Below are 12,308 nucleotides of genomic sequence, written 5' to 3'. Positions count from 1 at the left end.
TTCTCCAAGGTTAACCATGATCTTGACCTTTAATATCCTAGATAAGTTTTGCCTGTTTTGGAATCTTTACATGTATTGAATTATACAATATGTGCTATTTTGTCCAGCTCTTTTTTATTCAGCATTATGTTTACAGACTCATCTATCATCTACATCTTGGTGTGTACTTTTCATTGATTCTTTTTCATGTATAGCATTTCACCATGTGAATTTTCCACAGTATATATTTTCTACTGTTGTTAGACATTTGGATTGCATTCAGATCTGGTCTGTTAGAACAGAGCTTCTGTGAATGTTCTAGCCTTTTGGTGAACATACAGTATCCTCAGGAGTATAGCCTGGGTTATAGGATAGGCATAGTTCAGCTCTAGTGGATACTGCCAAGTAATTAATCCAAGTGGTTGCACTAATCCATGCTGTTACCAGTTTTTAAATCTTTTTAAAGAACTAGGAAACAATTGTCCAGAAATCTTCCTCACTCCTACCCTTCAGGAAAATTCCCCTCGTGTATCATTGGCTAGAATTTATGTACATGCAGATTCCTGAGACAGCCGTTTCAAGAGAAATGACAAACCTGTAATTGTCTTAGCTTAGTCATGATTCACCCTGTGGGACTGAGGAGGGGGTCTGACTGTCCCATAAGCTCTTGGTCTTCTGATATATAAATGCAGTTGGGGTTCTGTTCCCATGGAGGAAAGGGGAGGGGAATGTGTGGTGAGTGGAAGTCAACTGCGTCTGCTGAAAAAGGAACTTTCAGTTACACCAATTAGATGCCTATCTGAAAAAGCTACTTCCTGCTCCACTAGATATCTCTTCTGCAATTATATTGAAAATCTACCGGATCTTTTTGTTTCAGGACAGCTTAATATAGTAAGTGCTCAATAAATATTTCCTAATAATGATTACGCTTTCTCATTTTAAAATGCACTTTTGTAACATTGTATTTTTATTGGGCCTCCCATTACAGGCTAAATATCCACCTTCATACAGCGTAATTAGTCCTCACTTTAAACTCTATTACAATGCCTATTGAAAATGTGCTATGAAGCATTCACTTATAAGGTGTTGTCTTTTTCCCACAGAAACATGTTTTTATTAAACTTTCATTCCTGTAAAGGCTTAATGGCAAATTAATTAAAATACCTAATACTATGTATTATATAAAAGCAAAGATGATAAAATAACTGTATATCTCTTCAGTAATTTTAGATAGCAAAGTTATCTTCTGAGTTATGTTATCTTAGAGCAAGAAAGGCCTTGGCTTTTCTAAGGGGCCTATCTCAGTGAGTACATATACACATAAAAATCATCATGTTTTAGAATGCTTTCCCCCTGTGTCATTATGAGCTGTACAAAATTGAAGTGCATTGTCATACAAACGTAGATTCAGTTTCCTATCTGAATTGTACTTTTTCTGGTTCACACCCATTGATGCCTTTCCTGTTTTTAGTTGACCTTTTATTTTACACAAGCTGATTTGGTACAAGTTCCACCTCAATCAACAAAAGTGATCCTTTACCTTGTTAGAGTATTGAAAAAAACTTGGAATCTGTGCTTTAGGTCAATAGTAGGTTAAAATCCAGTTTTCTAAAATGTCTTTTAAAATTCTTCTTTTCATATTTGGTTCCCTATAGCACTACTGTGTTAGCAGGAAAGTCTAACACAAATCTCAGGGAAGCATGGTCCTCTTTAATTAGCACTAGAAGTGATGTGGTTCATGGTGAGTTTGCTAAAGAATCGTTCTTTGTGCCACTCTCTTGAGCAACAAGTGAGTTGCATTAGTTTGTTATCATTTTATTACATAAATTTAAATAAATAAGGAAGTACTTTGTGGGAAAAGCATAGCTGTAGACTTTTTTTATTTTCACCCAAGGCCATGTTTATTGATTTTATAGAGAGAGGAAGGGGGGAGAGAGAGAGAGAGAATCATTGACCTGAGAGAAACATCGGTCAGTTGCCTCCCATAAGGGGTCCTAGTTGGGAATAGAACCCGCAACCTTTTGGTGTACAAGACGATGCTCCAGCCAACTGAGCCACTCGGCCAGGGCACAGGTGTAGATTTTTACAGAGTTTTTTGTTCGTAAGATTAGGACAGTCCTCCTGTAGTCATCTAATTGTAGACATGGGAAGATTCCTCCATTCCATGGGGAATGATTTTGGTGGAATTTGGTGACATCTGTTTCCATGTATACATTTATTTGTTTATCCTGCCAAAATTCATTCTTCTCACAATATTTTGAAGATACAACATTTATATTGTTGGAAGATTTTATGCCCTTTGCATTGTCTCATGGCTGTGGAAGTAATGCAAGATTCATTTTACTGCAATCCTCAGGGACTTGTGAGGATGGAGCTAACACGAAGACCATCTGTGTGCCAGGCACATGCCATATCTTATTTAATCATTAAAATATCCCTTAGAGGTACATGTTATGTCTATTTTTCAGCTGGATAATCAGGTCAAGAGGTGTTCAATAAGTTGCCCAAGGTGAGACTGGGACCAGCTACCATTCTCTCTCCCTACAACATATACCGTTTCATATTTCTAATAGAATCGTTCTGATTTTTATTCTAGATAATTGCAAAAAAAGAAAAAAAAAGCCTATGAGTATTTTGTGCTACCAATACAGAGGTAATGTTTGCAAAGAACAGTGCCTGGTGGAGAATGTAACGTCGGAGCTCATTAAATAAATACAAATCCTCAAACATCTCTCATTTATGTTGCACACTCACCCTTTTTACTCACCTTTTCTTCTGTTGAACTGTCAATTTTACATTTTTATTTATTCATACCCTGGATTCCTTTATAAAAAGATTTGAAGTCTTTGTATTTACAATGTTGAAAGCAGTGAACATGACCTTGGATATTATCAGGACTCAACAAATGTTTTGGTGGATGCTGACATGATCTCAGAACTCATTTGTCAGCTGCCCTTCTTATTGGGGAGCGAAGGGAGGAGAGTAAGGGCTTTATTCTGTACAAAGCCGACAGATGCAATCTGTGTGTGACTTACCTTCCATGACACCAGGACACTTTGACAATCTCCTTACCTTCTTTATTTTATGCAATAACAAATGAAATACAGAGAATTTAAGTTCCAGCAATTAAGTTGCAGCCATAACCCACAATTCAGATTTTTTTTTTAAAAATAAGAGAGAAGGTATTCCTTGGAAAACCAAATATCAAAGAATCAATTTTAACTGCTTCTGATCTTACATTAAACAAAGTGTTTCAAAATGATGCATTTTTTTCTTTCATTCTTACGACTGTTCCAACAACCCTTTTCCAACCTTTCGAAGTCATTTCCTTTATGAAGGAAGCTTCACTCTTTGGGAGAAGAGCTCTAACAGCATTACTATGCCCTGTTGCTAAGAGGGCAGCAATATCAAAGTAAACAGAAGGAAATTAGCATTCAAAGAGGAAGTCATTTTGCTTTGGAAAAAATCTTCCTAAATTACATAGAACTAGTGCCTTTTAAAACGAGGATTCAGAACCCTAAGAAACACTGTAAATACCGTTTGATATTAATATATTTATGGATGAAGATGCTCTGAAATGCTCCAACACATCCTCCCATTTCTCTTCTACCTATATAAGAAGGTACATAATTAAGTTCAGCAAACATAACAAGGAGGTGACAAAGATAGGTTTCACATAATTTATTTTCCATCCCATGCTTTACAGCGCTGTCACTATTATATCTGTCTGCACCTTGAATGTCCTTCTCTGACTAATAGCTGCATAATATATTGACAGTGACATCTTAAAGTGTGGGAGCACCTGAAAATAATAAACACTAAATCTCCATTTATCTGCAGATGAATGGCTGCTTCATGTAATTAAGAGTGGGTCTGGAGAGAGGGCGCTTTCTCTGCTGTGTTTCAGTTATTTAATGCTCCCATTTTGTAACTCAAACATTTCACCGGTTTTCTTTTAAAAAAAAAAAAATGTCAGTGCTTAATACCTTCTTTCTTTCAACTCCCAGTATCATGAGCCTAGTTGAGACGTTAACTTTTCCCCCCTTTTTCTAATTTTATAGCTCTTTCCGAGTGCTCTGAGAATGGATATTTTAGGAATGATAGAGCACGGGTGAGTTGAGATACTTGGCTTCTTAAACTCAAAATCTAGCTGGATTTTTTACAACTCCACAGTGAGTTTCTTCGTAGCTGAGGACCACAATTCAGGACACAGAACGTGGGCTGTGCTCTTGATGAGCCTGTTCCTCTGCGAATCCATCCTGCGCAGTGGCCCAGCTCAGAGGAACGTTCTTGATGACCGTAGTTTGGCAGAAAAATGTTTTTCAGGGCCACTTACATCTGTGTGCATAAGTGCATTGAGTATTTCTGACCTAAAAATTCATAGCAGTCTGTGAATTTTCCAGGTTTTACTTTTCCCCATTAAAGGATTAAAAAGGAAAGGTGCATTTCCCTTCAACTCAAGCACACCGATTCTGCTCATTAAAAAGAAATCTCCTAGCACTCACTGCCGCCCCCTTTTGATGCCTGTTTTCCGATACTGCCCACCTGGCCCCACTCATTTCATCCAGAGGCCTTTACAGTTCTGCCTTTTGTTGTATCGCAGCTGTCTTCTCAGTCACCTAAAGACATAGACCCCAGATCTCCTTTTGTCTTCATTTTCTTTTGTTTCTTTGTAACTACGGTAGCCTTGACACCGTGGACCGCCCTTTCCCCTAGAAAGCCTTTCTCTTTAACAGGACTTGGGAATTTCCTGGGTTTCCTCCTGCGTGGTGGATACTCACCTTTTCCTACCGTCACCATGGCCCAAAGCTTAAGCCCTTGCCCCTCTGTCAGTCTCCTTCGTGACCTGCTCCACGGGCGACCTGCCCCTGGAAGGCTGCCTGTAGATACCTGGGAACACCTGCATCTGTGCCATCAGCCCCTTCTCCCCGATGCATTTCTGGTCCCGCATCTCCTGCTTGTGGGAGACCAGTTGGACTGTTCTGATGTAACTTTCAACTCTTCTAAAACTGAGCTCATCTTACTTTTGATAAATGATTTAGGGTGGAAACCTCGGTTACCCCTTTTCCTTCATTTCAATTGGTGCAGGTTGTATTTTTGTCCCCTCCTGTCATCTCCATCTCCAATCTATCTGTCTCTCAAATGCTTGCCAAGGTCTAGGAGGAGAGGTAGAACCTGGAGAAGTGGGGAACGGCATTTCAAGTGAGTGGAACATAAACCAAATGGGGGGCAGCCGTTGGGAGGGGTCAGGAGATACACTTGATTTGAGTATTTTAGGGATAGTTAGGGTGGGGTTGGAGAAATTTAAACCTGATAGGGGTAAAATAAGGAAATGAGACATTTTTGAGCAGAGAAAATGTGGTGAAAACTGCATTAGAGATTAGTTGGGCTTTGTAATGTAAACAATTAGTGGCCAAGAAAGGCCTTGGTGAGTTGGAGATAAGAGGGAAGGGTTCAAGGTCTCAAGCCTGGGAGGTTGGGGGCTCCATCAAGAGAATGAGAGGATGCGTGTGTTTTTTCTTAAGGAAATTGATGTCAGTTCTAGAAATATTCAGCTTCAGGAGGCATGAAGCCATTAGAAAGGAAATGTCCATTAAGCATTTATTTGAGGATAGACTTCATAGAACTTGTGTGAGTGCACAGGGCTGGGGAGAGAAATTTGTGAGTCATAATTGCCTTTGCAGTTTTTACTGCTTTTTCCATTTCTCATGATTCATTCTTTTGTACTTGAATGTTGTCGTGTTATTTATGTTAATAATAAACCTCATTTATCTTGAAGATAGCTTTCTGTTAGGCTGCCATGAAATCTTCAAACTTATTTTTCTCAGTGACAAATAAATGATTATAAGGCTACGGCTTGTCACAGTTTCATAACTTTGGACAAATTTATTGCTGTGAGTTAAGTACATTAAGATTAACGTTTCACAGGTACTAATGGCCTAGCAGAATAATCGATCGCAGGCAGCTTGAATTTGTGAGCCCTGTGGGAAATGCTCAGGCAAAGATTTTCTCTAAAAACATAAAAGGATGTTTAAGGTTGTTATCCGTGGTCAGATTTTTTAATAGGAAGGCGTGGTGGTCATAATGCTGGTAGAGTAGTCTTGTATCTCTGCCATTTATTTCTTTGTAATACATACATTGTTAGTACACACAAGGCCACATCCATCTGCATGCGAGGCCTCTGTGGTTGGGGAATAATGGGGTTTGGGGGAGAACAGAAGAAGTGAGGAGACACTTGGCTTTAATTGTTAGAGGAAACCACCTTCCTCTGCGCTGAGATACGTAAGTTGGGAGGAAGCCAAACCTTTTGTCTTTTGAGGGAGACTCAGTGCCCATGGTTTCAGCTGAGGACCAATTCTTATATTCTTTTTTACAACCACTGTTGTGGGAACCATAGTTGGAATTTGGGTTCAAACTGCAAGAAGCAGCACTTGTGCCACCTGCTGCATTGTGTGTTTACACGGTCCCAGGTCACAGTGAGCCTGAGTCCTGCCTGGGGTTGTCTTCAGTCCAATGGATGCTAAAGGAGCCAGGTGACTGAGCAGAGGGGGACTGTCTGAGTCTAGGTGGCAGATGTAGTAGTAACACAATTTGACCCTTAATACTCCTTAGAAATGGCAAGGGGCCTTTATGTACTTGGTCCTCACTACAAATTGGTAAGCTGCTGTCCATTCTCACAATTTATCACCCTGCTTCTGTGCCTTTGCTGGCTGCATATAACTAATGCTAATGACAGCAAAATGTGATAAGAATATAGGAATAGAGAGCATGCTATGGGAGGTCAGAGAAAGGTGTGAGGAAGCCCAGCTTTTAAGATGCAGCGCTGCTTATGTTAGACTGATGCTCAAAGCAGTCAGTGCCTTGTGAAGTTCACAGAGCTAAGGAGGCGTGGAACTGAAACAAGAATCTGAAGCTTGCGATTCCCAGCCCAGAGGTCTCTGAGAAGAGCAAGCTGCCTCTGAGAATCGATCAGTGGAGCCGCAGAGTGTGCTGGGCTCCTGCCTTCTCACTCTGTTCACTGTTGCAGACCAGGCACACCCCCGAGCCCAGCTCATCGGTGGGCTTTGAAGTTCATCTTCCAACTCCCTTGGCCTGATAATTACTGTCTGCTTGGACCTCTACTAAGCCTCCCTTAGATGCCGTGGGCCACTTCTTCATTTTCTACACCACATTCTTAGTATCATATGCCTTTCCATTCAAAACCATTTGTTTATAAAAGAAATTTGGAGTGCATATCCTTAATATGTCTATATTTATTAATAAATTACATTCATGTACTAGTATGTATTTTCTATTTTATCTCTCTTTATATATCTACCTACTTACCTACCTACCTACCTATCAAGTCTATTTTGTGAAGGATTTGAAAATTGAAATGAAAAAGGCATTGGATAAAAATAAATATCAGCAGGAGTTCTAAAATGTCTCTTCTGATCATCAGTGGGTTGTTGTGTCCCCCATTTCCTTTCCCCAAAGGAACCCTGTTTACTGTTAGGAGAATGAATTCCAGATATTGTCATTTTAATTGCTACAGTCCTGTCTTTATTTCTGTTGCTACTCGTCTTGTTCAGATTTAAACCTCCACTCATCTTTATAGTTTTAAAAATTTGTTTGCACAACCTGTATTAGTCAGGGTTCTCCAGAGAAACAGATATGTATCTAAACAGGTCTATGTCTGTGTCTGTGTCTGTGTCTGTGTCTGTGTCTGTGTCTGTGTCTGTGTCTATGTCTATCTGTCATCTATCTATCATCCATCTATCTATCTATCATCTATCTATCTATCTATCATCTATCTATCTATCTATCTATCTATCTATCTATCTATCTATCTATCATCTATCTATCATCTATCATCTATCTATCTATCATCTATCTATCTATCATCTATCTATCATCTATCTATCATCTATCATCTATCAATCAATCATTGAGAGACGATGAATTAAGATTTATTTTAAGGAACTGGCTGATGTAATTATGGAAACTGGCAAGTCCAAAATCTTCAGGGCAGGCCAAAGACTGGAAACAAACTCAGGTGGAATTTTTATGTTATTATGTGGAGGTAGATTTGCTTCTCCTTTGGGGAACCTCAACCACGTTATGGAGGGTAATCTGCTTTACTCAAAGTCTACTGATTTAAAGGTTGTATCTAAAAAAAATACCTTCATAGCAACATCTAGATCGGTGTTTGACCAAACAACTGGGCACCATAGCCTCGCCGCATTGCACATAAAATTAACCACACCCCTATCATGATTGTTCTGTTGGAACTTTTGAGGTAGCCGCCTCACTTATCCCCACGCCTACTTCCAGTTTTCCCCAAGAGGACCTTTGAAGGAAAGACTTTGGCATGGGGGAGTTTGTTTGAGTCTAAGCAGCATAAGTAATAATCTTCACTGCAATATTGTGATTCCCAAAACACAGTTATATAAAATTTAAAGCTCTTTGCAGCCTGAACCCCTCCTACTTTCCAGCCTCATCTTTCCTGTCACTGCCAGACTTATGTACCCTGTAGTTATCCACAAGCTACTCTTAGTTCTTCAAATGCACTGATAATTTTCCTGTATCTATATGTGGCTTTGCTTTATGGAACAGAGCAGCACTTATATAAGGCAAAATACAAGATGATAGGAATAAAGAAGGGACTGTGGGAAAACAGAAATTGATGTGAAAAATTCAAGATTTTGAGATCTGAAAAAACTTCATTAAGGTGAGGGAAGGGGGAAGTAGATGGTGTTATAGGCAGAATTATTCCCCGCCTTCATGTGTTGAAGTCTTAACTCCTAGTACATCAGAATGTGACCATATTTGAAGACAGGATCTTTGCAGAGGTAATTAGGCTAAAAAGAGGTTGTTAGGGCAGGCCTTAATCCCTAATCCAGTATGACTAGTGTCCTTTTAAAAAGAGGAGATTTGGACACAAACATGCCCAGAGAAAAGATATGAGGACACAGGGAAAAGTAGCCATTTACAAGCCAAGGGGAGAGGCCTCAGAAGAAACCAAACCTGCTGAAATGTTGATCAGAACTGTGAGAAAATAAATGTTTGTTTGCAGCACCCAGTCTGTGGCACTTTTTCATGGTAGCCCTAGCAGACTAATAAAGGCGGAGTGAGGAAGGGCTCCGGGAGCACAGAGTGAGCTAAAGCTGAGAGGTAATAAACTAGTAGAGTGTTATGTTTGTGGATTATGCATCTGAGTTACTACTACATACAATTAAATACATACTAGGTTACAACTGATTTCCAGAATGTGTTGGAAATTTGCTCAGTACTTGAATGAACCATCCGTACTATCAACATGACTGAGAACTGTTGATATTGACCTTGGTCACTTGGCTCAGGTAGTGTTTGTCAGATTGCTCCACTGAAAAGTTACTCTTCTGTACTACACTCTTAAAAGTTAAAAAAAAAAATCCTCACCTGAGGGATATGTTTTCATTGATTTTTAGAGAGATGAAGGGAGAGAGAGAGAAAAAAAATTGGCTGTGAGAGAAACATCAATCACTTACCTCCCCTACGAGCCCTGACTGGGGATCAAGCCTGCAGCGTAGGTATGTGCCCTGATCGGGAATCGAAACAGCAATCTTTTGGTGTATGGGAAAATGCTCCAACCAACTGAGCTACCCAGCCAGGGCTGTACTACACTCTTGGAAATGAAGTCACCGTGTGCAGCATGCATTTAAGGGTGGGTACTCTTAATTAAACACAAAACACAAAAAAATGTGAAGCAGATTTTTATCAACTGGTGTGAATGATGATGTTGCTGTATTATGAGGGGTAGCAAAAAAGAAAAAAGAGACTATGCTTTTTTGGTTTATTTGTTTTGTATCAGAAAATATACCCCATAATGTGGCTATGAGAAGTAAGAAAAATGTTGATTTGAACTTTGTAATTTGTCGAATAAAATTATATTTCAACCTTGGGCCTTCTTTGTTGATTTAATTAAGGCAATCAGTTCTTATCTGCACCACTGTACGCTTATCTGTACCACTGGGACTGCTATGCTATTATTGCAGTCAGAAAAGGAAAGATTAAAATTGGTTGGTCTTTCATTATTAACTGAAAGGTTATAAAACATTGTTTTCTTAAAGGCAGTTCCTCGACAGTTACATTTATTGGGTAGTCATAGTCTATGTGGATTTTTCATAGTCTTTTCCTAGACTAGCATTTCTATTACATATGGGCATAAGGCTTCATTACCTCCCTCTAGTGGTCAGCTTTATAATTTCAGATTCTTGGATAAATTTAGCAGAAAAATAAAATTTGTGGCAATCCTCATGGTAACTTCCCGTAATATTTTAATATGGATGCTAAAATGACATGGTGATTGAATCTTGGCTATGCCTTTTTGGATTAGAGCTAACTTTTAAATGAGGTAGTGTTTTAAGGTGGTAATTATAACTTGATTAAAAGCTACGGTGATGAAGACAGTAGTCTAGGCAGAGGCTTACTTAGCTAGTTATACTAAGAACCTTAGTAGCCATTTAATTTTAGCCAGGGAATTGAATTTGGCTTCTCGCAAGTGTTTTATCAGGGCTGTAGGAACAAGTGCATATTCTAGATAAACTCGAAAGCTACAAAGCTTTATGAGACCAGGAGTGAGGGAGTCCTCTAGAGCATTGTTTGTCATTCCTCCACAGATAAAACTTTATCTCCAGTGCCAGAAATGGCCTTCTTTTTGAGCTCCATATCAGTATTTTTTATTTTACCATGGCTTTAAAAAGATGCAGCTTTTTTTTTTTTTTTTTTTAAATAGGATCCTATCTCTGGATATGCTTAGAAGGTTGAAATAATTTACCAGAATTTGAAACAGGTTTTTGTCTTGTTCTTAATAGAAATACCTTAGGTACTAGTCAGTTGAATGAGTTCTAGTGTTTGTTCCCCGACCCAGAGTTTTTGTTCCATTGAGATCCAGAGGGTGTGACATTTAAGGAAAAGTAACTAAATCAATGTGAAACTTGCCAGTCTCCTTAGATGTGGTCCTGATTAGTACTAAAGCACAACTCGAGAGGTAGCAATCCACTAAGCATTGCTTCTGTTCAGAAATAAGAAGGAAGAAATTCCTACAGAGAACCCGTATTAAAGCGGTGGTCCATTTGTGTCTATTTGTGATACTTTTGTTGGTTATGATCCCGCATGCACAGAGTTAAGGAAAGCCGATATATCTATGTTTCTCTGTTTGGAAGTACCTTAAGTAACAAGGCCACCTGTCTCTCGTTGCTCACCCAGCTGCATCTGATCCACTGGAACTCCACCCTGTTTGGCAGTATTGATGAGGCTGTGGGGAAGCCACATGGAATCGCCATCATTGCTTTGTTTGTTCAGGTAAATGGTCTCCGATGATTGTTGTATTGTTCAAATGCTTGTTTCTGGTTCATTTTGCAGAATATATATATTTATGAAATCACCACCATGATAAGTCTCTAGTAACCATCTGTCACCATAAAAATTTTTACAATATTATTGACTTTGTCCCCATGCTGTACATTACACTCCTATTACTTATTTATTTTATAACTGGAAGAGTGTACCTCTTAATCCCCTTCACCTATTTGTCCATACCTCCTACCCCATTCCCTCTGACAACCACCAGTTTGTTCTCTGTATCTGAGTCAGTTTCTGCTTTATTTATTTGTTTTAGCTTCCACATATAAGTGAAATCATGCAGTATTTGTCTTTCTGCCTGACATATTTTATTCAACATAATACCCTCTAGGTCTATCCATATTGTTGCCAATGGCAAGATTTCATTCATATGGCTGAGTAATATTCTTGCGTGTGTGTGTGTACGTGTTTAATATATATTACATCTTCTTTACCCACTCATCTTTTGTAATAGCCACCTAGTTTGCTTCCATATCTTGGCTATTGTAAACAGTGCTGCAATAAAATTAAGGGTGCGTATCTTTTCCAATTAGTGTTTTTATTTTTTGGATATATACCCAGAAGAGGAATTGTTAGATCATATGGTAGTTCTATTTCTAATTTTTTGAGGAACTTCCATACTGTTTTCTGTAGTGGCTGCACTAATTTACAATCCCACCAACAGTGCACAAGGGTTCCCTTTTGTCCATATTCTCGCCAACACTAGTTATTCGTTGTCTTTTTGATAATAGCCATTCTGCCCGGTGAGGTGATACCACATTATGGTGTTAATTTTTATTTCCTTGATGATTAGTGATGTTAAGCATCTTTTCACTAAACTGTTCCTTTAGTCTATGTGTCTCTTTTGGTGAGACATTATGTAACTTACTAAGTAATCATCCCTGTGAATCTCACACCCACCTGACACCACACATAGTTAATAGAATATTATTGACTATATTCTC

General features: G+C 38.9%; 1 protein-coding gene across 2 annotated transcripts in view; it reads left to right on the top strand.

The window, feature by feature from the left end:
* Positions 1–12,308, top strand: part of CA8 (carbonic anhydrase 8) — a 77,938-nt gene that overhangs the window by 29,038 nt on the left and 36,592 nt on the right. For both annotated transcript variants that reach the window (XM_081117199.1, XM_081117200.1), the window contains exon 4: positions 11,209–11,304. In XM_081117199.1, coding sequence (XP_080973325.1) covers positions 11,209–11,304 — 96 coding nt within the window. The remainder of the gene's footprint in view (positions 1–11,208; positions 11,305–12,308) is intronic.

Source organism: Miniopterus schreibersii, assembly GCF_964146895.1.
Source record: "Miniopterus schreibersii genome assembly, chromosome: 17".
In the NCBI taxonomy this organism is placed as follows: domain Eukaryota; kingdom Metazoa; phylum Chordata; class Mammalia; order Chiroptera; family Miniopteridae; genus Miniopterus; species Miniopterus schreibersii.
This window is presented reverse-complemented; position numbering and strand designations above follow the sequence as displayed.